The sequence below is a fragment of the Mustelus asterias genome, chromosome 14, assembly GCF_964213995.1.
Source record: "Mustelus asterias chromosome 14, sMusAst1.hap1.1, whole genome shotgun sequence".
Taxonomy (NCBI): domain Eukaryota; kingdom Metazoa; phylum Chordata; class Chondrichthyes; order Carcharhiniformes; family Triakidae; genus Mustelus; species Mustelus asterias.
The window spans coordinates 44388429-44416026 of NC_135814.1; the positions used below are offsets into that span (position 1 = coordinate 44388429).

The 27598-nt window shown below is 42.6% G+C and overlaps 1 protein-coding gene across 9 annotated transcripts in view; it reads left to right on the top strand.

Annotated features, from left to right (window-relative positions):
- LOC144503629 (RNA-binding motif, single-stranded-interacting protein 1-like) overlaps positions 1–27598 on the top strand; it is a 240687-nt gene that overhangs the window by 197333 nt on the left and 15756 nt on the right. For 5 of the 9 annotated variants that reach the window (XM_078228267.1, XM_078228271.1, XM_078228270.1 and 2 more), the window contains 4 exons: positions 6537–6652; positions 9552–9595; positions 9758–9851; positions 17695–17745. In XM_078228267.1, coding sequence (XP_078084393.1) covers positions 6537–6652; positions 9552–9595; positions 9758–9851; positions 17695–17745 — 305 coding nt within the window. The remainder of the gene's footprint in view (positions 1–6536; positions 6653–9551; positions 9596–9757; positions 9852–17694; positions 17746–27598) is intronic. The other 4 variants (XM_078228268.1, XM_078228273.1, XM_078228272.1 and 1 more) reach the window with 1 other exon arrangement.

Genomic DNA, 27598 nt, shown 5'->3' on the forward strand with positions numbered 1-27598 from the left:
CTGGTTTCCTCCCACAGTCTGAAAGACGTGCTGGTTAGGTGCATGGACCCGAACAGGCAACAGAGTGTGGCGACTAGGGGAATTTCACAGTAACCTCATTGCAGTGTTAATGTAAGCCTTACTTATGACTAATAAATAAACTTTAACTTTAACTCTGTTGGTCTACACTTCTCCATATCCTACCATTTATTGTGCATTCCCATGCCTCGTTATGCATCCCAAATGTTTCACCTCACTCTTCACCAGATTAAATTCCAGTTGCCATTTTTCTGTCCACCTGACCATCCCATTGATACCCACCTGTAGTCCACAAATTTCATCCCCACTATCAGCCATTGGCCAATTTTTGTATCATCTGCAAACTTCGCAATCATGCCCCCTTTATTTAAGCCTAAATCATTGATATATGACCACAAAATCAAGTGACTGAGTCATTTGGAACCTGGGAAAGAAGTGGAGGCTGGGTCATTGAATATATGCTTAGTTAAGAAGATTTTTGATGCACGTGAGTCAAGAAAACAGAGCAGCCATGATCTTAATGGCAAGAGTTAAATGGCAGAACAGGCTCAAGAAGCTGAATGGCCTAATCCTGCTTCCATTTCTTATGATCTTATATTAATCAGCCTTCCAGTCAAAAAAACACCTACTAATCATTACCCCTTGCTCCCTGCAATGAAACCAATTTTGAACCCAACTTGCCATCTAGGCATAGACAGGGCGGATAGTCAGAGGTTTTTTCCCCAGGGTGGAAGTATCAATGCAAGGGGGCAGAGGTACAAGGTAAGAGGAGGAAAATTTAAGGGAGATTTGCGAGGGACGTTTTTCACAGAGAGTGGTGAAGCAGGCACATTAGCAACATTTAAGAGGCATCTGGATGGGTAAATGAATAGGGAGGGAATAGAGGGATACAGTCGAAGTAAGGGTAGAAGGTTTTTTTTTGTTTAGTTCGGGCATTATGATCGGCACGGTCTTGGCGAGCCAAAGACCTCTTCCTACGCTGTACATTTTTTTGTTCTTTGTACCACTTTCCTTTTGACCCCGTGGATTTTTATTTTCTAACAAGTGTGCAATTTGGGACCTTGTCAAAAACCTTGCTAAAGTCAAAGTAGACTGCATCAAACATTCCACCACCAATGAAACTCCTTGTTACCTTCTCAAAAAAGTCAGTCAAATTACCTTCTGTCCTGGCGACCTTCCTTTAAATCCATGCTGACTGTACTTGATCAATCCATGCCATTCTAAATGATGATTAATACCATGCTTCAGAATGTTTGCCCGTAATTTGCCACCATTGTGGTTAGGCTGACTGGTATGTAATTACTTGGTCTTTTCCTTCTTCCTTTTGTAAACAACAGTACATCATTATCAGTCGCCCAGTCCTCCGGCACCATGCCTGTAGCTAGAATGGCCAGGGCCTCTATTATTTCCTACCTTGTTTCTCAGAGCAGCCTGGTGATTCATCTGCTTTCAAAGCTGTTAAATTAATTAAGATTTCTATCTCACTATGTTTATCCCATCCAAGATTTCATACTCCTTCATCTTAATTGCAATATCTGCATCATCTCCCTCTTGTGAAAACAGATGCACAGTATTAACAACCCATTCACCTTTTTGTTGACTTTTGTTAAACTCTTGTCCTTTATGGAATTCTAAACATTGAATTTTCTTGCTTGCCAACATTTCTTCATATCCTCGCTTTTCTTTCCTAATTTCCTTTCTAATTTGACCCCTCTCTTTCTATAATTCTGCATGCTTTTGTGGTATTGAAATCTCATTATTTGGCATAAGCTTCCTTTTTTGCCTACCTTTTGTCTACCTTTACTAAATCTGCCGTAATCTTACACACTGCTATCAATCTCCTTTGTTCCAAGGAGAACAACCCCTGTTTCTCCAACCTAATGCTGTAGCTAAAATCTTGTATCCCTGGAATTATAGAAACAGAAAAAGCAGGAGTAGGCCATCCTGCCCTTCGAGTCATGGTTGATCATTCAACTCAGTAACCTGTTCCTGCTTTCACCCCCATATCCTTTGACCCCGTTAGCTCCAAGTGCTGTATCTAACCTTTTCTTGAAAACATACAATGTTTTGTGGTAGAGAATTCCACAGCCTGACCATTCTCTGGGTGAAGACATTTCTCTTAATTTCAGTCTTAAATGGTGTACATCATAGCCACAGACTGTGACCCTGGTTTTGGACTCCCCAACCTTCGGAACATCCTTTCTACATCTACCCAATCTAGTCCTGTTAGAATTTTCTCGGTTTTTATGAAATTCCCCCTCATTCTTCTAAACACCAGTGAATATAATGCTAAACAACTCATTCTCTCCTTATATCTCAATCCTGCCATCCCAGGAATCAATCTGGTAGCTCCCTCTGTAGCAAGAATATCCTTCCTCAGATAAGTAGAACAAAACTGCACACAATCTTCCAGGTGTGGTCTCGCCAAGGCCCTGTATAACTGCAACAAGACATCCCTGCTCCTGTACTCAAATCCTTTCACTATGAATGCCATCATACTATTTGCCTTCTTCACTGCCTGCTGCACCTGCATGCTTACCTTCAGTGACTCACGTACAAGGACACCCAGGTATCATTGCACATTACCCCCTCTCAATCCATAGCCATTCAGGTGATAATCTGTCTTCCTGTTTTTGCTACCAAAGTGGATAACCTCACATTTATAGAAAAAAGAACAAAGAACAACACAGCACAGGAACAGGCCTTTCGGCCCTCCAAGCCCGTGCCGCTCCCTGGTCCAAACTAGACCATTCTTTTGTATCCCTCCATTCCCACTCCGTTCATATGGCTATCTAGATAAGTCTTAAACATTCCCAGTGTGTCCGCCTCCACCACCTCTGTGTAAAATATGTCCTTCTGATATCTGTGTTAAACCTCCCCCCCCCTTCACCTTGAACCTATGACCCCTCGTGAACGTCACCACCGACTTGGGGAAAAGCTTCCCACCATTCACCCTATCTATGCCTTTCATAATTTTATACACCTCTATTAAGTCTCCCCTCATCCTCCGTCTTTCCAGGAAGAACAACCCCAGTTTACCCAATCTCTCCTCATAACTAAGCCCCTCCATACCAGGCATCATCCTGGTAAACCTCCTCTGTACTCTCTCCAAAGCCTCCACGTCCTTCTGGTAATGTGGCGACCAGAACTGGACGCAGTATTCCAAATGCGGCCGAACCAACGTTCTATACATCTGCAACATCAGACCCCAACTTTTATACTCTATGCCCCGTCCTATAAAGGCAAGCATGCCATATGCCTTCTTCACCATCTTCTCCACCTGTGACGTCATTTATCCGCATTATACTACATCTGCCATCCCACTCAAATCACACTGAAGCATGTCTGCATCCTCCTTAGAGCCCACCGTCCCACCCAACTTTGTATCATCTACAAATTTGGAGATATTACATTTAGTTCCCTCATCTAAATCATTAATATACATTGTGAATAGCTGGTCTTAGCACTGATCCCTGCAGTACCCCACAAGTCACTGCTTGCCACTTTGGAAAAGATTATTTGTTCCTACTCTTTTTTTCCTGTCTGCCAACCAGTTTTTTATTCATTTCAATACACTAACCCCAGTCCCATGCATTTTAATTTTACACGCTAATCTCTTATGTGGGACATTGTTGAAAATCTTCTTAAAGTCCCTATAAACAACATCCACTGGCTCCCTGTCATCAGTTTTACTAGTTGCATCCTTGAAGAATTCCAGTAATTTGTCAAGCATGATTTCATTTTTGTATATATGATCCTGCCATTGCTTTCAAGTGCTCTGCTATTAAATCTTTGGTAATGGACTCTAGCATTTTTCCCACTACCGACATCAGGCTGACTGGTCTATAAACTCCTGTTTTCTCTCTACCTCCCTTTTTCAATAATGGGGTTACATTAGCTACCCTCCAGTTTGTAGGAACTGTTCCAGAGTCTATAGCATCTTGGAAGATCACCAACAATGTATCCACTATTTCTAAGGCCATTTCTTTAAGTACTCAAGGATGTAGATTGTTAGGCCCTGGACATTTATTGGCCTTCAATCCTATCAATTTCCCCAACACCATTTCTCTACTAATACTAATTTCCTTCAGTTCCTCCCTCTCACTAAATCTTGTATTCCTCAAAATTTCTGGTCCATTATTTGCATCCTTCTTTGTGAAGACAGAACCAAAATATGTATTTAGTTGGTCAGCCATTTCTTTGCTCCCCATTATAAATTCCTCCATTTTGGACTGTAAGGGACCTACATTTATTTTCACCAATCTTTTTTCTCTTCACATACTCATGGAAGCTTTTACAGTTTTTATGTTCCCTGCAAGCTTACTCTTATACTCTATTTTCCCCTTTTAGTCAAACTCTTTGTCCTTCTTTGCTGAATTCTAAACTGCTCCCAATCCTCAGGTTTGCTGTTTTTTTTGTATACATCTCCCTTGAACCTAATGCTATCTTCAATTTCCCATGCAAGTCATGGTTTGGCCAAATTTCTTGTTTTATTTTTGCACCAGACAGGAATGAGCAATTGTTGCAGTTCATCCTCTTTGAACATTTGTCATTATCTATCCACCTTCACCCCTTTAAGTAACGTTCCCCAATCCACCATAGCCAACTCGTGCCTCATACCATCGTAGTTTCTGTTATTTTTCCATTCTGCTAAATCTCCTCTCTAGTCTCACAAGGGGGAGATGGTGATACTGTACCAACGTCACTAGACTAGCAATGATGTGGAGATGCCGGCGTTGGACTGGGGTAAACACAGTAAGAAGTTTAACAACACCAGGTTAAGGTCCAACAGGTTTACTTGGTAGCAAATGCCACAAGCTTTCGGAGCGCTGCCCCTTCGTCAGGTGGAGTGGAGAAATGCTCACAAACAGGGCATACAGAGACACAAACACAAATGGAGTTTGTGTCTCTGTATGCCCTGTTTGTGAGCATTTCTCCACTCCACCTGACGAAGGAGCAGCGCTCCGAAAGCTAGTGGCATTTGCTACCAAATAAACATGTTGGACTTTAACCTGGTGTTGTTAAACTTCTTACTAGACTAGCAATCCAGAGACCCGGGTTAATTCTCTGTAGGTATTAGCAGCCATCTCTTCAATGGATAGCCCTGGTCACCTAACAGCTATCCACATACTCTTTCCAGTGGCATGAACAGCTACAGCACCTATGAATGCTTATGAATGAAGGACTCTGGCAGCACACCAGCTAAACATTGAAGGAGCGCAGTCCCTTCCTGTTCATAAATGTATCTGGTTCACTTCTGGTGCCTTGATGGCCACATGGGTGCAATTGACAACTCAATGCATCTGAGTGGAGGCAAATTCTACTACCTTCTTTGCCTGTATGGCCCCATCAGTGGTGAACGCAATGTAATCTGAAGCCCTCTTAACAGTGATCCATCACCTCCCATTATAGTGTGATGGGCAGTGATCATGAGATGCCATTCAGATCTGCTGTCATCCCTCTTTGGAATCAGAGGCAAAAATGTTCATTGTCACTTTAATGGCTCCCTGACACGGTGTGCCATTGCAACTGGCAAGGTGACCAATGCACACAACTCTCTTACTGCCTGCCTAGATAGACTTATCAACAGCAATATTCTGTCAGAAACAGGATGCTCATTTGTTCTCAGTATTCTCTATGTGAAGGTTATCGTCATCATTTCCTTCCTGTTCCTTCTGCATCAGCTTTGTATGCCTTAGAATCATTGGACTGTATTCACTCTCATCACCAACTCTAAGTAATTCGGCTTCATGTTTGCAGATGACCTTCCTCACTTCCAACAGCACTGAGGTGGTGTTGGGGCCCTTGTGCTATGTCCCAATAAGCCCCGTGGGTCAACCTCCTTATGCTCAACTGATCCAGTGCTTACAAAGCTAACTCAGTGCAGCCTTTGCACACTCCATATCCACTGTGTGCCATTGCAGAACCAGCTCTCTGAGCTCTTTCCCCTTTTATGCTCCAACATGACTTGCTTGCTGTTGGAATCTGCCCCCTTTTCAGGGACGTGGTTGCAACTCTTTATGTTTTCCATGACTCCAAACGGAAATCACGTTCTTCCCTTTTAAGTGGCTCATTTGCATGCTGAATTGAGTGGGTTATTGGTATACAGGTCCCATCACCTCTTCCAAAATCACTGGGAGGCAGGATTGTGTTGGAAAGCCAACATGCTATTCAGGAACAAAAATTATGGCCTCACCTGCCTCTAGTTCCACCTCTGGAACCAAAGACAAATTCAGCCCTGTGTTTAACTTATGAAATACCAACTGACTTTGAATTTGTATGTTTCAAGGATGTAATATGGCTAAGTACGATTAGTGTTGTGATAAGCAATGAAAGTTCAAGTAGTCTATAAATCCATCCATTCCCCAGGATTTTGTTATTCACAAGGAGTATGGCATAGGAAAATTAGTAGTGATGGACTACATTATTCCAATGCTATGTTAAAATGTGGTGTCATGTTTCTTATTGCATCATACATGCTGTAATATTAATTTTTAAAATAAATTTTCTCTTGACAGCTCCAATGGAACCTTTGCTATGCAAGTTTGCAGATGGTGGTCAGAAAAAGAGACAAAATCAGAACAAATATGTGCAGAATGGTCGAGCGTGGCATCGAGAGGGCGAGGTGAGACTTGTAAGTTCAACCAATCAACATTTGACTCTTCCCCTGTCTTTGTAAACTTTGCCTCCAACTTTGTAAACAATCACCACATTTCTTACATACCTTTCCTCTCCAAAGCCCCTGAACAAATTTTTGCCTCTGAAATAATTGATCACACTGTCCTGCTCTCCAACTCCTCTCCACCATCATCCAGCAGGGTGGGCCTCCATTCAAAAATTACATTCTTATCTATTCAATCATAGTCAAAGAAACACCTGCAATGACTTCCCTTCCCATTCTTACACGGTTATTTCTAATATCCCACAAAAACCTATCCTTCACCCCTCCTATTTCTTATCCAAATGCTGCCACGCAGTGATATCATCTAAAAACGTGTCAGGCTCTACATGTATGCTAATACACCCAGCTCCACCACACCACCACTGCTCTTGATTTCTCCACACCCTCTCATTTTATTTTTGTTCTTTCCCAAGATGTGAGCCTCATTGACTCGGCCAGAATTTTTATTACTCGTCTCTAAATACCCTTGAGAATTTGGTGGTCATCTGCTGCCGTGAACCGCTGCAGTGCACACATAGTGCTGAGAGAAAGGATATTTGAATTGTCAGACTGCTTGTCCGACATCCGTTACTAGATGAGCAGAAATCTCCTCCAATTAAATCGTGAAGACCAAAGCCATTGCCTTCAGTGTCCACCATAATCTTTGTTCCCTAGCTGCTGACTCCATCTCTCTCTCTGGCAACTGTCTGAGGTTGAACCAGGCTGCTCACAACCTTAGTGCCATATCTGACCTTGAGATGATAGGCATGGTGGCACAGTGGTTAGCGCTGCTGCCTCAGTGCCAGGGACCTGGGTTCAACTCCAGCCTCAGGTCACTATCTGTGTAGAGTTTGCATGTCCTCCCCACGTCTGCCTGGGTTTCTTCCCACACTCCAAAGATGTACGGATTAAGTTGATTAACCATGCTAATTTGTCCCTTAGTGTCAGGGGGACTAACAGGGTAAATACATGGCATTACAGGGATAGGGCCTGAGTGGGATTGTGGTCAGTGCAGACTTGATGCACCAAATGGCCTCCTTCTGCACTGAAGAGATTCTGTGATTCCATAATGATTCCATGAGCTTGTGGTCACTTATCTGTGCTATCACTAAGATCATCTTATTTCCATCTTCATAAACTGCCTGGCTGGTACCCTGCCTCAGCCCATCTGATGCTGAAACTATTAGCCATGTTTTGCTAAGTCTAGACATGAATATTACCCTTCACAAATTTCAGGGCATCCAAAACATTGGAGTACATGTCCTAATTTTCACCAATTTCTGTTCATCTATGTCTCCTATGCTCTCTGACTTTTATATTGGTTCCTGCTGAAGCAACGCCTTGATACAAAAGACGCTATTTTCAAATCCCTCCATAGACACACCCCTCCCTAAGTCTGGAACATCCTACAACCCTCCATGATATTTGCACTTTAATTCTGAAGCATCCCCGATTTTAATTGCTCACTGTTGGAAGTCTTACCTTCTGCTGCTTCAACCCTAAGCTCTGGAAATCCTTTCTGTTATATATTTTGTGTGGCTGGCAATTACAACTATTAAGAGAGACTTCAGACCATTGTTGGAATGAGGAAAGTATTTGTTGAATTGAGAAACTTGGGCACAGAAGGTTTGTGCAGCACGAAAGTTGCCCAAAGGCAGAACCCCAGTTCTACATGCTTACTCCATATTTCCGGAAGATTCTGCCTAAGAGGACTCCACCCTCTGGTTCAACACTCACTCTATTTCCATTGGTCGCTCAAGTCAGGTGACCCTCTGTTGCTGTGCTGTCTTAAAGTGACAGACACCTCATAGACAACACTTTCCTAAACTTTTATGCTTCCCTACCTCTGTGAGATCTTCTTAAAATCTAGCCGTTTGAGCAAACTTTAGGTTACGTGTCTAGATGTTGCCTCGTGTACCTCTGTGAAGCATCTTGGTGTATTTCATTATGTTAAATGCACCATATAAATGCAAGTTATTTTTATTCTTTCCATTAACTTAAAGCCTGCCTATGGAAATAATATTGTAAGCAAATAGTTTAACTGTAGAATTAAAGATGTTGAATTGAAGACATTATGTGCATATTATTCAAAGATAATGTTTTTGTAATTTTTCCTTTCTTAGTTGAATAATAAAGTCTAGATGAGAATAACCGACTGAAGACATCAGCACAACCTAGATAGTATTCGTCTTCTTCTTGTGTTCACTGCCTGAAGGCAGGACCTTGGCAATTATTTGCCAAACCATGGCAAAGTGAACCCCATATGATGGCATTAGTCTGATCCACACCCTAGTTAACTGAGCTAACTAGCCTCACCTAGCCAGTATACTCTCTTCAAATATATATTTTATTCAACACTGTTCTGTGCAATAAATACAATGCTTTAGTTTTTTTTAATGGACACAAGCTGTGCTTCTAAAATTCAAAAAATATTTTATTTTATATAAATAACATTCAACACCACAAAAATGGATCATAGTGAAATTACAAAAAGGCCTTCCTTTGTTCTTCACAGTTTTTCAGCATAATGGATATTCCTAAAATTCAATATTATCAATAGGAACCGAACAGAAATTGGAAACTAACATGAACCTATAGAATACACTAATGCCAATAACATAGGCTATTCACCCCCTCAAGCTTGTTTCACCATTCAGTTACATCATAGCTGATCTGTATCTCAACTCCATGTAGGTACCTTGGCTCTGGAAGCTTTAATCCCTTGACCAAACCCTTTAAATAATAACTTGAAGTCATGCTGACTTAATAGTTCTTTAATCACATGATTTGAAATAGCTGAATCTTGTCATGTAAACTCAGTAACAGATACGATGAAGCATTGAACTGAAGGTGGTACTGATTCTTTTTTCAGGCGGGTATGACCCTCACATATGATCCCAGTGCTATGCAAAATGGGTAAGTAACAAAATTGATCTTGCTTCTGTGATAAATACTCATTTGAAACAATGTGCCATTAACATTCAATTGTTTTTGTATGTAGAATTCATTTTCAGAAGGGTTTTTGTATTCCTGCTGTATTAAATATCAAGTTCGCTGCTATTGGTTGTCTCTTTTTAGATTTTATTCAACGCCATACAGTATTGCAACAAATAGAATGATTGCTCAGACATCTCTTGCACCATATATTGCATCTCCTGTTTCAACGTATCAGGTTGGTAATCAAACATCATCTTAATTTCAGTTATTGTATGTGAATGTTGATTATAAATCTGCAGGAATGACATGCAAGTTGCAAAGAGTAAAACATAATTGAGTAATCATTTCTCTACATAACAAATCATTATTTTAAAGTAATTTTTTTTCTGAAGTGCTTTGAGACATTTCAACAGTGTAAAATGTTATATAAATGTAAGAATCATTATTTGAATGGCTGCTTCAGAACTACTTTTCGTTATTTTACAAAATAATGCTGACTCTCTTGATAGCTCAGTGAGTTTATCCAATCAGTAGCTGAACTATGCAAACTAGGAAGGTCATGAGTTCAGTTCCCCATCTGAATTAGCTAGTCCCAATCAGTATAGTCAATGCAGTTGATTCCAAGCCCCTGGGTTAAGCTCCCAGTGCAAATCAATGACCACAGTTGGTAGTGCGGATTTTGGATGTGGATGAGATTACACTAAAGTATCATTGAATAATGTGTTCATAATCATTGTCAAAGTTCGCGCATGAATTATGCCGACTTTGGCGAAAGGCCAAAAGCCAACCAGCACCATGGAACCATATAGCAGCAACGAGTCAATACTTTGAGAAAATGAAGCAAAGTGAAAAACTTAACAAATACAAAAAACACAAAATTGTTCCTATAAGTTTGAGAAATATGCTGTTAATATAAACAAACTGATGAATCCAACCACAGAAGCAAAATATTGCAGGTGCTGAAAGTTCAATATAAACCAAGAAAACACTACAAATACTCTGATGGAGCAGCATCTCTGGAAAAAGAAACAGAGTTAACATTTGGGTTGATGATCTTTCATGTGAACCAAGCTGAGACTAATATTCTGGGGAGTTGTATTACTAGAGTGGTAGAGAGTGGTTTAAACTTAATAGTGGGGATGGGGATGGTGTAGATAGTTTGGGAAGATGTGATAAATGGAGAAGACAAGGTAAGAGAGCAAGTTAGGAATAAGGGAAATGATGATCAGAGCATGGCAGGAAGGGACAGAGTGTACAAACCTAAGAATGTACCAGCAGGTAAGAGATTTTTTTGTTCATTTACAGGATGTGGTGTCATAGGCTAAGCCAGCATTTTTTGCCCTTCCCTAGTTGCCCTGAAGAAGGTTACAAAAGTACTAAAATGACAGAGCTAGTTCAGATTACAAAAACTAAAGGCTCTGCACCTGAATGCATGTGGCATTCAGATGAATTTATAGCACAGATAGAAATAAATATGTATGATCTGATACCCATTAGAGATATAAAGAACAATACAGCACAGGAACAGGCCCTTCGGCCCTCCAAGCCCGCGCCGCTCCCCGGTCCAGGATTGAATCCTGAATCCAGGATCCCCGCCCAATTTTCCAGCCTATCTACATTCTAATATCCTATCCACCGAGCTGTCCCTCACAGCTACGATGCTTTGTTCATCACAACCTATTAACTCACCCCCACCCCCCCATTCCAGACCATGTGATCTCCAGGGAGAGGCGAAAACCCAGAGTGAAAACCCCAGGGCCAATATGGGGGAAAAAAAATCTGGGAAATTCCTCTCCGACCCCCTGAGGCGATCGAAACGAGTCCAGGAGATCACACTGGCCCTGATCAGAAAATGCTTCCCAACGCTATTCATTTCCACTTATGCTTTACGAACACCATCTGAATTCCCTGCCCCCGAGACAGGTTCCCAACTATCCGTAGTCTCGCTCTGTACTGGCACCAGCAAGATGATCATAGAATGAAGCCTTGAAACGAGAAACAAAGAACAATTAGTCCGCGCTGCTCCCTGGTCCAAACTAGACCACTCTTTTGTATCCCTCCATTCCCATTCCGTTCATATAGCTGTCTAGATAAGTCTTAAACGTTCCCAGTGTGTCCGCCTCCACCACCTTGCCCGGCAACACATTCCAGGCCCCCACGACCCTCTGTGTAAAATATGTCCTTCTGATATCTGTGTTAAACCTCCCCCCCTTCACCTTGAACCTATGACCCCTTGTGAACGTCACCACCGACCCGGGGAAAAGCTTCCCACCGTTCACCCTATCAATGCCTTTCATAATTTTATACACCTCTATTAAGTCTCCCCTCATCCTCCGTCTTTCCAAGGAGAACAACCCCAGTTTCCCCAATCTCTCCTCATAACCAAGCCCCTCCATACCAGGCAACATCCTGGTAAACCTCCTCTGTACTCTCTCCAAAGCCTCCACGTCCTTCTGGTAGTGTGGCGACCAGAACTGGACGCAGTATTCCAAATGCGGCCGAACCAACGTTCTATACATCTGCAACATCAGACCCCAACTTTTATACTCTATGCCCCGTCCTATAAAGGCAAGCATGCCATATGCCTTCTTCACCACCTTCTCCACCTGTGACGTCACCTTCAAAGATCTGTGGACTTGCACACCCAGGTCCCTCTGCGTCTCTACACCCTTTATGGTTCTTCCATTTATCGTGTAGCTCCTCCCTACATTATTCCCACCAAAATGCATCACTTCGCATTTATCAGGATTGAACTCCATCTGCCATTTCTTTGCCCAAATTTCCAGCCTATCTATATCCTTCTGTAGCCTCTGACAATGTTCCTCACTATCTGCAAGTCCTGCCAGTTTTGTGTCGTCCACAAACTTACTGATCACCCCAGTTACTCCTTCTTCCAGATCATTTATATAAATCACAAACAGCAGAGGTCCCAATACAGAGCCCTGCGGAACACCACTAGTCACAGGCCTCCAGCCCGAAAAAGACCCTTCCACTACCACCCTCCGTCTTCTATGACCAAGCCAGTTCTCCACCCATCTAGCCACCTCCCCCTTTATCCCATGAGATCCAACCTTTTTCACTAGCCTACCATGAGGGACTTTGTCAAACGCTTTACTAAAGTCCATATAGACAACATCCACGGCCCTTCCTTCGTCAACCATTCTGGTCACTTCTTCAAAAAACACCACCAGGTCAGTGAGGCATGACCTCCCTCTCACAAAACCATGCTGACTATCGTTAATGAGTTTATTCCTTTCTAAATGCGCATACATCCTATCTCTAAGAATCTTCTCCAACAACTTCCCCACCACGGACGTCAAGCTCACCGGCCTATAATTACCCGGGTTATCCTTCCTACCCTTCTTAAATAACGGGACCACATTAGCTATCCTCCAATCCTCTGGGACCTCACCTGCGTCCAGTGACGAGACAAAGATTTGCGTCAGAGGCCCAACGATTTCACCTCTCGTCTCCCTGAGCAGCCTTGGATAGATTCCATCAGGCCCTGGGGATTTGTCAGTCTTTATATTCTCTAACAAACCTAACACTTCCTCCTTTGTAATGGAGATTTTCTCCAACGGTTCAACACTCCCCTCCGAGACACTCCCAGTCAACACATCCCTCTCCTTTGTGAATACCGACGCAAAGTATTCATTTAGGATCTCCCCTACTTCTTTGGGCTCCAAGCATAAGTCCCCACTTTTGCCCCTGAGAGGTCCGATTTTTTCCCTAACAACCCTTTTGTTCCTAACGTATGAATAAAATGCCTTGGGATTCTCCTTAATCCTGTCTGCCAAGAACATTTCGTGACCCCTTTTTGCTCTTCTAATTCCCCGTTTGAGTACTTTCCTACTTTCTTTGTACTCCTCCAGAGCTCCCTCCGTTTTTAGCTGCTTGGACCTAACATACGCCTCTCTTTTCTTTTTGACCAGTCCCTCAATTTCCCTGGTTATCCACGGTTCTCTAATCCGACCCTTCCTATCCTTCTTTTTTACAGGCACATGCTTGTCCTGTAGCCCTAACAACTATTCCTTAAAAGACTGCCACATACCAGATGTGGATTTACCCTCAAACAGCCTCTCCCAATCAAGAGCTGCCAATTTCTGCCTGATCCCACTAAAGTTAGCCTTCCCCCAATCCAACACCTTACCCTTGGGACACCACTCATCCTTTTCCATCACTATCCTAAAGCTAACAGAATTGTGGTCACTATTTGCCACATGTTCCCCTACCAAAACTTTGAAGACCTGTCCGGGCTCATTCCCCAGTACCAGGTCCAGTATAGCCCCCTCTCTAGTCGGGCTGTCTACATATTGTTCCAACGAACCCTCCTGTACACATTTTACAAATTCCTCCCCATCCAGAGTCCCTGCCCTCAGCGATTTCCAGTCTATACCAGGGAAATTGAAGTCTCCCACTACAACAACCCTATTTTTCCTGCACCTATCCAGTATCTCCTGACATATCCATTCTTCCACTTCCCTTGGGCTGTTGGGGGGCCTGTAGTACACCCCCAACATAGTGACTGCGCCTTTCCTGTTTCTAAGCTCCACCCAGAGTGACTCGTTTCACGACCCCTCCGAATTGTCCTCCCTCTGCACCGCTGTAATATGCTCTCCAACTAATACCGCTACTCCCCCACCTCTTTTGGCCCCTCCTCTGTCTCGCCCAAAACACTTGTACCCTGGAATATTCAGCTGCCAGTCCTGTCCCTCTTTCAACCAAGTCTCTGTCACCGCAACCACATCCAAATTCCTCGTGCGCATTAAGGCCCCAAGTTCGTCTGTCTTACCTGCTACGCTCCTTGCATTGAAGTATAAGCACTCCAGACCTCCAGGCCCAGTGAGGTCGTCCTCCCCCAGAGTGCTCTTCTTCTTTGCCAGCCTTGTCCCAGCCCCAAGCTCGTCCCCAGTCTCCACACTTGTAGACCTAATATTTTGATCCCCACCCCCCTGCCATACTAGTTTAAACCCCCCCGAACTGCACTAGCAAAGCTCCCAGCCAGGATATTTGTGCCCTTCCAACTTAGTTGTGACCCCTCCCTCTTGTACAGGTGCCATCCTCTCCTGAAAACTTCCCATTGATCTATGAAAATGAAGCCCTCCCTCCTGGACCAGTCCTTTAGCCAGGCATTCATTTGTACCAACTCCCTATTCTTAGCCTCACTGGCACGAGGCATTGGGAGCAGCCCAGAGATGGCCACCCTCGTGACCCTACTTTTTAACCTATTTCCCAACTCCCTGAATTGCTCTCTTAGGATCCCCCTACTCTTCCTATCTACGTCATTTTCACCAATGTGTATAATGACATCCGTTTCTTTATCTTCCCCTTTTAATATGCCTCCTATCCGCTCGGAGACATCCGTGACCCCAGCACCAGGTAGGCAGACTACCATCCTGGAGTCCCGTTCGCACCCACAGAATCGCCTGTCCGTGCCTCTAACTGATGCATCCCCCACCACTATCGCTCTCCTAACCCCTCTCTTCCCTTTCCGGGCCACAGAGCCTGACTGTGTGCCAGTGACCTGGTCACTGTGTCTTACCACTGGAGAGGCACACTCCTCCACACTATCCAAAACAATATACCTGTTTTGGAGTGGGACAACCACAGGTGACCCCTCTTCTAACTGTTCACTCCCCTCCCCTCTCACACCTGTCACCAAGCCCTTCCTATTTTGAGAGACCGCCACTGGAGTACTCCCTGGTACTTTACCCTTCTGCCCTTTACTCCTCCTAACTGTGACCCACGTGTCTTCCTCCCGATGCCCCGGTGTAACTAGTTGCCTATAACTCCTGTCAATTTTTCTCCCATTTTCCCTGACTAGACTAAGGTCAGCGATCTGCAGCTCCAGTTCCATGACACGGTCCCTCAAGAGGTGCAGTTCCACGCACCTGGCACATATGTGAACCTCTGGGAAGCTAGGTGTTTGCAGGAACTCCCACATCGGAAGCACTAAACTGGCCGATCACTCATACCTGCCCTTATCCTTTATAGGGTTGGATAAAAAATAACTAGCCTTGCCTCGCCCTTTCAGCCTAAGCCCTGTGAGCCAAAGCCCTTATAGTTCACACTCTGCTTCCCACTCACTACACTGCCCACTCCCGACGCTGCCCGCTGTATAGTGCAGCCGGCTTTTTATGCTCCCGGCGAACGCCCCAGGCAACTGCCTTTTATACTAAGACTCAACCTCCCAGAATCCCCTTCAGCTGACCTCACTTCCTCAATTCAAAACCCTGAAAAAAGCCCGCGAAATATACAAGGAATACCCTTAAATGAATAATTAAATCACTTCTTTGCTTACTCTCAGCACTCCTGCTAAGACTCTGTCCCCCAGTCTCACTCCAGTCAAACAAAGAGACATCTTGTCTGCAAGATGACAAAGGCTGGGACCTGATTTTTGAGGGGTACATGACATTTCAAAAGAACAGAATGCAAGGAGAAGGTGCAGGAGTAGCGCTGTTAATTAAGGATTATATTGGCATAATAGAAAGATGACCTTAGTTCTGGAGATTGATAAATAGAATCTGTTTGGGTAGAGCTAAGAAGTAGTAAAGATAAGAAGTCACTTGTGGGGCCCCCCAATTGTAACCACACTGTAGGATGGAGTATACAGGAAGAATTAATGGGGGTTTGTGAGACAGGTGTAATAATCGTGGGTGATTTTAATCTAAATATAGATTAGACAAATCAGATTGGCATAAATAGCCTGAATGTTTGTGGGTCAGTTTCTTCGAACAGTACATTCTAGAACCAACCAGAGAGCAGGCTATACTAGACCTGGTAATGTGTAATGAGATGGGATTAATTAATGACCTCATAATTAAGGTGCCCCTGCACCTTCTCCTTGCATTCAGTTTGAGGGAGAGAGAATTGGATCTAAGACTAGTGTTTAGAACAGTCATGCCAGTAAAATTGCAAGAGCCAATAAATTGGGCGTGATCCTGATTTCTTGGCTTTCGCACGATTTCACCAGCTTGCCCCGCCCATGGTGGCCAAGGAGTCTGCCAAGAGACATTGATAGGTTAAGTGAATGTGCAAACATTTGGCAGATGGAGTAGAATGAGGGAAAATGTGAACTTGTCCACTTGGCAGGAAGAATCATAAAGTGCTGTATTACTTAAATGGTGAGATTGCAGAACTCTTGAGGTACAAAGGGATTTTGATATCTTGTACGCGAATCACAAAAATCTAGTGCACAGATACAGCAAGTGATTAGGAAGGCAAATGGAATGTTAGTATTTATTGCAGGGGAAATGGAATATGAAAGTAGGAATTTTTTGCTACAGTTGTATAAGCTATTGGTGAGACCACATCAGGAGTACTGTGTGCAGTTTTGGTCTCCTTATTTAAGAAAGAATATAAATGCATTAGAAGCAGTATAGAGAGGTTCACTCAAATTATTTCTGGAATGGAGTGGGTTATTTTGTGAGAAAAGGTTGGCAGGCTGGAATTTAAAAGAATGAGAGGTGAAGTATATAAGATAGCTAGGGGGCTTGACAAGGTGATGCTGAAAGGATGTTTTTCCTGTGGGAGAGACTAGAACGAGGAGACATAGCTTAAAAATACAGAGTCCCCCATTTAAGATGGAGATGAGAAGAAATTCTTTCTCTGAGGGCTGTGAGTCTTTGGAACTCTTCCAAAGAGCAATGGTGAAGTAATTGAATATTTTTAAGGTAGAGGTAGATAGATTCATAACTAACAAGGGAGACAAAGATTATCAGGGGTATGCAAAATATGAAGTTGAGGCCACAATTAGATCAGCCATGATCTTACTGAATGGTGGAACAGGGTTGAGGTGCCAAATAGCTTACTCTTGCTCCTAATTTGTATGTTCATTTGTTGTGATTTGTTCACGATTCATGAATAGGTTAATAAATAATTCTAGAATATTAATGATTAGATGGGTGTGTGTTGTGAAATGTGGATTTATGTTATCGGGCATATGTTTTGCCACTGTTTTTCCCACATCCTCTTAATGATGGGCCTTAACACCCATTTAACGTGGCAGTGTTTGTCAATAACTGAAGACTGTGTTTTTGATAGATGTAATTTGATGAACTCTTAAAATTGTGTTGCAGGTGCAGAGTACTTCCTGGATGCCACACCAACCTTATCTTATGCAGCATGCTGTAAGTTGGCTATCTTTTGCACAAGAAAAGGTTCATCTCTGCCTAATAGGGAATAATAAATCAAATTCTATTTAATTCGCACTTTTTCAGGGTATTTGTCAAACTTACTTCCTTTTTTTTTCAAACATGTCTTTAATGCTGCCACTGCACATGAATGAATCTTGTTCATGAATAGTTACTGAAATGCCACATTTGCAACTTTACAATTCCTTCCCTGATTGCAGGAGAAAGATCTTTTCAGGTCAGTTTTGCCAAAAGGCAATTCCTGCAATGGGGTTGAAAAGTTGACCTCCCAAGGTCAGGCACAACAATACAAACAAACCTTCTTTTCATTGCCAAATGCAGTTCATATTCAACAGTGGGGACCATAGGATGTTTATTAATGCAATGTTAGGGGGCCAGCATTGCACAATGTTGATAGACATGGTGGCATCCATATCCCTTACAAATGAAAATCTGTTAACAACTAAATGATCAATAACAATTCAGGGAGCAGGAGGAGGGTGAGTAAAAGCCAAACAAAGTGGGTAACTCTTGAAATAGGGGACATGGAAATGCCTGTTTGATTTTGGTGTGCCGAAACACAGAGGGAATCATTTTAGGAAAAGAAATCCTTGTCAGCTTGGGGGCAATATTTGACCCAGTGGTAACACATTGGTTTGGGGAAGAGGTCAGAGAACTCACTCTGCGATTCAAGATATCAGCTTACTGTGGAGTTTAATAGGATCAGCGAAAGTTATCGAAATAAATTGGGAACAGAAGGGAAGGTTTGCACCTTATTCCCGAATGTTTGGAGCAAACATGAAAGACTGATACAGAATTTTGCCGCTATCGAGCGAATCTGTATTTTGTTTCCCTCAAAAGGCCAGATGAAGTTTTCGGAATTTTAAATCAACCTCTGTTCAAGCTCTTGCAGGGAAGTCTGCTGTCCACAAGATGGCATACAGACTTCCTGAGTGATAAATGGCATGACCAATTATACGTTTGGTTAGCTTACAAGTAATTTGCAATATACCAATCACAAGTATACATTTGTTCTGAAGTCATTGATATCCAATTACAACTAATATTGCTCGTTACTTCATTTATGTCAGGTGAATATAGTTAATCAGTTACAGCCTCTATATGCTTGTCTAATTATAAAGATTAATTACTAATGAGATACACATACATAGTTACACCATCCAAACATCCACACCCACTGTTATGGCTACCACCTTGTGGTTATCAGAGTTCCCATTTTCTTGTCCATTGTGCAACTTGTTCGTGCCGCCGGTGTGTAAATGTGGGAACTGCTCTGAAACATCTTCACAGCAGCTTCTCAGGGAACAGTGCTGAACTCAATGATTTTAACCTCTTCAGTTTCCAATGGCTGTTTGGGTAAGAAGCCGAGGAGTGAAAGTCCCATGCCAGGGGATTGTATACAGGTATAACACGTAATTAGCAGAGCTAATAGAATGTTATCGCTTATTGCAAGGGGAATTGAATGCAAGAGTAAGGGAATTATGCTTCAGTTATACAGGGCATTGGTGAGACCACATTTGGAATACTGTGTACAGTATGAGTCTCTTTATTTAAGGAAGGATATAAATGCATTGGAAGTAGTTAAGAGGAAGTTCACTTGACTGATTTCTGAAATGGACGGGGAATTCCTGGAATGAATGGGCTGCCTTTTGAGAAAAAGCTGGGCATACTAAGCTTGTATCATCTGGAATAAACTGATTTAATTCCTTACCACAAAGATGCTGCAGTCGACAATAGAAAACTATTTTTATTCATGGCATGTCTGTGACTCCTGACAGTAGCATGTCTCGTAGATGGTTAAACAGAAATGGTATAGCCAGTGTTCTAATTCCCTCATCATGATTGGCACTTGTTTACTAAAATAGCCCTTTAAATTAAACAAAAATGTTTAATCACTCTTTTGTACACTTTTAGTACTATTCATGAACGTGCATTCCTTTTATTACCTTTTCAGTAATTAGCCCCTCACACCTTTTTGAAATAGATCTATTTTTCAAATAGACCTCCTTTTCACCAATATTCTTATTAAATGAAGTCCTATCCTTTCATTGTTTTTATCCTAACTAACAACTCCCCAAGGTATCTTCCGAGTAAATTAACATTTTGTCTTTACTTTGAGGTGCAAAAGATTGCACACAATACGTGCATTTTAATTTAATCAATGTCTAAACATATCCACCATCACTTCCTTGCCTCCCTATAAAACCCAGAACTTAATTTTCCTATTTTCTTGATTTTTCTTTTCACCTGCAATCCTGCTTTTGAATATCTCTACTTAATTAAACTTAAATCTTTGTCTCTCACTTTATTTGAGAGTATTATAGTTTCCATTTTCTTCTTTTTCATAAAATTACATATTTATAAGTACTTACATGTTCAACTGATATATCTCACATCTGTCCATATCCCTCTTAGTTTTCCATTCCTACTTTGACAATGTAAGAAAAGCATTGGTATTAGTTCTATTTTGCCATTTGTTTGTGCTCTACAGTAAAGCAGATGTCCTCTACACCACCTTCCTTAATAACTATTTTATTTTTCATGTGCTTATCAAAACTTTTGGTATCATCGTCAGTCTTTGGCTGAAATATTCACTAGAATTCTATCGTCCCGCCCGTCACGGAATTGGAGTGGGTGAGGGGCGGACAATGGAAATGTCGGTTGACCTCAGGCAGGATTTTCTGGTCTTAGAACATAGAACATAGAAAGCCACAGCACAAACAGGCCCTTCGGCCCACAAGTTGCGCCGATCACATCCCCACCTCTCGGCCTATCTATAGCCCTCTATCCCATTAAATCCCATGTACTCATCCAGAAGTCTCTTAAAAGACCCCAACGAGTTTGCCTCCACCACCACCGACGTCAGCCGATTCCACTCACCCACCACCCTCTGAGTGAAAAACTTACCCCTGACATCTCCTCTGTACCTACCCCCCAGCACCTTAAACCTGTGTCCTCTCGTAGCAACCATTTCAGCCCTTGGAAATAGCCTCTGAGAGTCTACCCTATCCAGACCTCTCAACATCTTGTAAACCTCTATCAGGTCACCTCTCATCCTTCGTCTCTCCAGGGAGAAGAGACCAAGCTCCCTCAACCTATCCTCATAAGGCATGCCCCCCAATCCAGGCAACATCCTTGTAAATCTCCTCTGCACCCTTTCAATGGCTTCAACATCTTTCCTGTAATGAGGTGACCAGAACTGCGCGCAGTACTCCAAGTGGGGTCTAACCAGGGTCCTATAAAGCTGCAGCATTATCTCCCGACTCCTAAACTCAATCCCTCGATTAATGAAGGCCAGTATGCCGTACGCCTTCTTGACCGCAGCCTCCACCTGCGAGGCCGATTTAAGAGTCCTATGGACCCGGACCCCAAGGTCCTTCTGATCCTCTACACTGCTAAGAATGGTACCCTTCATATTATACTGCTGCTTCATCCCATTGGATCTGCCAAAATGGATCACCACACACTTATCCGGGTTGAAGTCCATCTGCCACTTCTCCGCCCAGTCTTGCATTCTATCTATGTCTCGCTGCAACTTCTGACATCCCTCCAAACTATCCACAACACCACCTACCTTGGTGTCGTCAGCAAACTTACCAACCCATCCCTCCACTTCCTCATCCAGGTCATTTATGAAAATGACAAACAGCAAGGGTCCCAGAACAGATCCCTGGGGCACTCCACTGGTCACTGACCTCCATGCAGAGAAAGACCCCTCCACAGCCACTCTCTGCCTTCTGCAGGCAAGCCAGTTCTGGATCCACAAGGCAACAGCCCCTTGGATCCCATGCCCTCTCACTTTCTCAAGAAGTCTTGCATGGGGGACCTTATCGAACGCCTTGCTGAAGTCCATATAGACCACATCCACCGCTCTTCCTTCGTCAATGTGTTTGGTCACATTTTCAAAGAACTCAACCAGGCTCGTAAGGCACGACCTGCCCTTGACAAAGCCGTGCTGACTACTTTTGATCATACTAAACTTCTCTAGATGATCATAAATCCTGTCTCTCAGGATCCTCTCCATCAACTTACCAACCACTGAGGTTAGACTCACCGGTCGGTAATTTCCCGGGCTGTCCCTGTTCCCTTTCTTGAATATAGGGACCACATCTGCAATCCTCCAATCCTCCGGAACCTCTCCCGTCTCCATCGACGATGCAAAGATCATCGCCAAAGGCTCCGCAATCTCCTCCCTCGCCTCCCACAGTAACCTGGGGTACATCCCATCCGGTCCCGGCGACTTACCAACCTTGATGCCATTCAATAGTTCCAACACATCCTCTTTCTTTATGTCCACATGCTCGATCCTTTCTGTCCACCGCAAACCAGCAGTACAACCACCCAGATCCCTTTCCACCGTGAATACCGAGGTAAAGTATTCATTAAGCACCTCCGCCATTTCAACGGTCTTGGGTCAAGCAAGGCTGTAAAATTCCACCCATTCTCTCTTAATTCTTCCAATCTCACTTTTTGTTTCACTTCTATGCTTGTGTTACAATTCCAGTTGATGTTACTACTGGACAAGACAGATCCTAGGATGGAACTAGACCTGATAGATCCTAACTTTTATTTTTTTTATTTAGAAAGTTGGAGAGCGACCACTGAACAGAGTCACAGAGTCCATTGATGAGCTTTTAATAAAAGAGTAAAACATAAGCAAGAAAAGAGAAACTATAATATGCAACTCCTTCATGTATAGCTATATCTTTACAGATATATACAGATTTGTAAGGATAGCATAAGTTACAAAATCTATCTTGTACGCTAATGTCCACACTAAATACACAGTCCACTAAAAAATAGGTGACTTGTGGTCAAACACACCACACTCTGAAACCAAGTGATGCCATGCCAAACAGATGAAATGGGTCTTATGAACTCCCCCCAGGGGCTTGTCACCCTGAGCCAATTGATCTCATTGGAACTCTATCTTTCTCACGCTCAAAGTACTTGCTTTGGAATCTTCTCCCAAGCAGTGCTTTCTCTCAGATGCCTTCCACAAGGGCCCACCTGCAGGAATTTCATCTCTCGTAACAATGTTCCTCTCCCCTGGATCACCACATTCATTCAAGCTTCACCTTCTACACATACTCGTAGGTATTGAGCCGTACCAAGATAACACCATTGCTTCACAGGCCCACACTAAGGAGTCATCAATCTTTGATCGTCTCCACTGATATTCTGGTTTCTCACAAATCCACCTTGTTCAAAGTCTGCTTCCAGCAACTTTTTGTCTTTGCACTTGGAGTTTTCCTCCGCTCCTCACTTTTGACTTCACTTAACAGGATCGTTTCCAGATTCAAGTCTTTTCCTTTGACTTAACTTAAAGGTCTTCTTGGAACTTTTCTCCTTTAGGACCTGCTTCTGCAGTTCCTCCTCCTAGTGGACTGCTGATAGCTTAGTATCTCCCTTGAGATCCAGAACTCATTTGAAATTCACTGTTATTTTAACTTTAGAGCCTAAGACTCTTAGACTTGCTTTCCTCAGCAATTGCTTGTTTGTCCAGCTAGAGAGATTGAAATTGCTTCTTTCACCTTAGAGCGTAATCACCAACTGAACTAAAAGCTGCTGTTCTGTCTCTGTGGTTCCTCTCTGGACCATTATTGCTCGGTAACAGCACAGTTTTTTTTTGCTACCTTTTTTTTAACTTCCCTAAACTATTTCAAGGGTCATAAACTCTGATTGAAAGTGCAGGTTATATAAAAAATATAACTTAAACTTAAAGCTATTTCTTATTCTGATCACCATAAATACAAAGACAACTTATTTAAAACTATCTCTAGTTCCTCACAGCTTGGTACTCTAGTATTTTTGTTATGTGTCTCTTTCTTGAATTTAATTTTTGGTCCAGCCTCCTTATTTATTAATGAAACTTTGTGGTAAACTCTTCTGACAACTATCAGGCAGCTCTGTTTTAGTCTGTACAAATTGCATTTTTTCTTGAATATTTCATACTGCTGGTCTGCTCTTTCATCTTCAGCCTCCATTATATTGCCTGTCTCTGTCCTGCCTCAGCTCATCAGCTGTTTAAACAGTGCCATTGTTAACTTTAGTCTTGACTATTCCTGGCTCACTTCCTGTCTTCCACTCACTGTAAATTTGGACTCCTCTAAGTATGATCCCCATATCCTGACTTGAGCATATCTTGTTTCTCTCATCACCCCTATGCTCACTAACCGACATTAGCCCTCAATTCAACAAAATCTGAAATGTTGTATTCTCAGGCTCGCCATTGCCTCGCCACCCTGCTTCTCTAATCTCCTCTGGTCCTGCAACTCGACAAGAATGTTGTTTTCCTCCAATTGACCTGTTTGCGTCCTCAATTTCTTTTGCCCTTCCATTGATGGCTGCGCTTTGAGCAGTCCATGTCTCTGGCTTTGGAATTCCTTCCCCAAAACAGAAGGAGACAGAATGTGATGACAGAAGGCTGCTTTAGTGACTGGAAGCCAGTGGCATACCACAGGGATCCGTGTTGATTCCCCATATTATTTGTCATTTAAATAAATGACATTTATGACTATGTGGGGGGTAGGATTAGTAAGCTTGCGGATGACACAAAGATTGGAGGGGTGGTTAACAGTGAGGCCGAGTGTCTTGGGCTATAAGAAGGTATAGAAGAATGGTCAAATGGGCAGATAAGTGGCAGATGGAATTTAACCCTGAAAAGTGTGAGGTGGATACACTTTTTGGAAGGAGTAATTTGACAAGAAAGTACTCAATGAATGGTAGGACACTAGGAAGTTCTGTGGAACAAAGGGACCTTGGTGTGTTTGTCCACAGATCTCTGAAAGCGGAAGGGCATGTTAGTAGGGTGGTGAAAAAGGCATTTTGGATGCTTGCCTTTATCAATCGAGGCACAGATTACAAAAGCAGAGAGGTCATGATTGAACCAAAAAAGAACTTTGGTGAGGCCACAGCTAAAGTACTGTGTGCAGTTCTGGTCGCCACATTATCGGAAGGATGTAATTGCACTGGAGGGGGTGCAGAGGTGATTCACCAGGATGCTGCCTGGGATGGAACATTTAAGTTAATGAAGAGAGGTTGCTTAGGCTTGGGTTGTTTTTGTCGGAGCAGAGAAGACTGAGGGGCAATCTAATCGAGGTGTACAAGATTATGAGAGATGTGGACAATGTGGATAAGGAGCAGCTATTCCCCTTAGTTGAAGGGTCAGTCACAAGGGGACATAGATTCAAGGTGAGGGGCAAGAAGTTTAGGGGGGATGTGAGGAAAAACTTTTTTACCCAGAGGGTGGTGACAGTCTGGAATGTGCTGCCTAGGAGGGTGGTAGAGGCGGGTTGCCTCACATCCTTTAAAAGGTATCTGAATGAACACTTGGCACATAACATTCGGGGATATGGGCCAAGTGCTGGCAGATGGGATTAGGTGGGAGTTCAGGTGTTTCTAATGTGTCTGTGTGAACCCAATGGGCTGAAGAGCCTCTTCTGCGCTGTATGATTCTATGAAAACAGTCTACCTCCATAGTTGTCCTTCTGTCTAGCTTTCCCACCCTTAAGATACATAAAACCTACCTTTTTGATTGAGTTTTTCATCATTTGCCCTAATATCTCCTCAGTATCAATCTTTACCTGCTAACACACCTGTGAAACATATTGGGATATCTTACTATGTTAAAGATGTGCTATGTTAAAGATATCTTGCTATGTCCAAAGATGTGTGGGTTAGGTTGATTGACCATGCTAAAATTGCCCCTTAGTGTCCTGAGATGTGTAGGTTAGAGGGATTAGCGGGTAAATATGTAGGGATATGGGGGTAGGGCCTGGGTGGGATTGTGGTCGGTGCAGACTCGATGGGCCAAATGGTCTCTTTCTGCACTGTAGGGTTTCTATGATTCTAAAAGCACTAGAAAAACAAGTTTATATTTGAATAAAATGCACCTAGCCATTTTCTGTTTTCCCCCTTGTGATTAAAGAGAAACAGAGTTCCAGTCATATTTCGGCACAGTCTTGAAATTAGTTTTCTGGAATTACTGCCAGATTGTTATTTGCTCCACATGGTATGTACTAATTAACTAGACAAATACTGCATCGGGTGCACTGGGGCTACATATGTGATGGACAAGCAAGTCAAAAATTGGCATTGCGGCTGATGGAGTGAGAACTGAGTTGAAGACATGTCTGAGGATTAGCAAAACATTTATTAATGTACATTCATCATTAACATTGAACAGATGTGTGTAGACATTTTAAAAGTAATTATTTTTGAAGCAACACTTTCTCTTTCCATATGAAATTAAATTATTCAGAAAACTGCTCATGTTTATTACAGATTCGCTAGCTAAATCAGCTTCCTTTCAGCAATGTTTGCTTTCCATGTGAATAATTTTTTTAAAATTCTGCTATGGAAGTAAAATTAGTTTTTGCTACGGAAAGAATTGTATAATCAGGCATGTAGTTACCTAATGAATTCCTATTTTTGTGAATTCAGCATTTCAGAAAGCTGGAACCTATGAATCATTTAATATCAGCATTTTTACTGGCGAAGGTTAATTTAATTTATGGCACATTAGCTTTATAAAAAATAAATTTCCTTTATTGTACAGAATTTAAGTATTGCTGAAAAACAAGAAATGCTGTTGAAGCTTTTCATCTTGCAAGATGCAAGAATGCCATATTTCACTGGGAGTAACAATTCATGCTGCATGAGAGCAGGGTGTTACGTGGGTTGGCAAGGCGATTCTTGGTCGAGCAGTTGCCATGAAGAATGCACCAGAGAACTGCTGTCCCCCATGTGTCCCTTTTGTCTCCAGAGGACAGGTCCCTCTGTTTTTATATGTAGATTCTAGCAAGTGTAAATGAGCCACATTGTGAGCCTAAGTGATCTTCTTAGATTGGTTGGGAGTACAATTGTTGTCACATTGTTTATCAATGTGATTGTTCGTCAAATGCTATCAATCAAGAATCATATTGTTAAGGCACTGCTGATGGTAAATGCCGAGCTGTCTAAATCACATAGAGAAACTTGAAACAGCTGCCAAAATGATTTTTGCAATTTGTGTATTACAAGGAGATTTTCCAAAATCAGGAAATGACTTCTCTGACCAATTGTGGTGGTTTTATATCGAAATAAACATTTATTAAGATAAAGGAAATTTAAAAATTACACTTAAACACAAGAATAACTTCACAAAGTTAACAGTACTTTAAACAGTTCCAAAAAGATCCTAGCTTAATGCAGCTAACCTTCCTTTTTCTGATGACAAGAATCTTTATAGATTTTTAAATCTATAGAATTCCAGCAACTTCACCACACAATGCCCTGTTGCTGCTGGGGTGTTGTTTGATGGTGACAGCAAATTGGCTCTTCAGATCCGTCCTTGTCCACATAGTGTCTTATTTTAGCTATTACCAGTCGCCACACTATCTGCTTGGAGATATTACATGAACAAAGAACAGTACAGCACAGGAAACAGGCCCTTCGGCCCTCCAAGCCTGTGCCGCTCCTTGGTCCAACTAGACCAATCGTTTGTATCCCTCCATTCCCAGGCTGCTCATGTGACTATCCAGGTAAGTATTAAACGATGTCAGCGTGCCTGCCTCCACCACCCTACTTGGCAGCGCATTCCAGGCCCCCACCACCCTCTTGTGTAAAAAACATCCCTCTAATATCTGAGTTATACTTCGCCCCTCTCACCTTGAGCCCGTGACCTCTCGTGAACGTCACTTCTGATCTGGGAAAAAGCTTCCCACCGTTCACCCTATCTATCCCCTTCATAATCTTGTACACCTCTATTAGATCTCCCCTCATTCTCCGTCTTTCCAGGGAGAACAACCACAGTTTACCCAATCTCTCCTCATAGCTAAGACCCTCC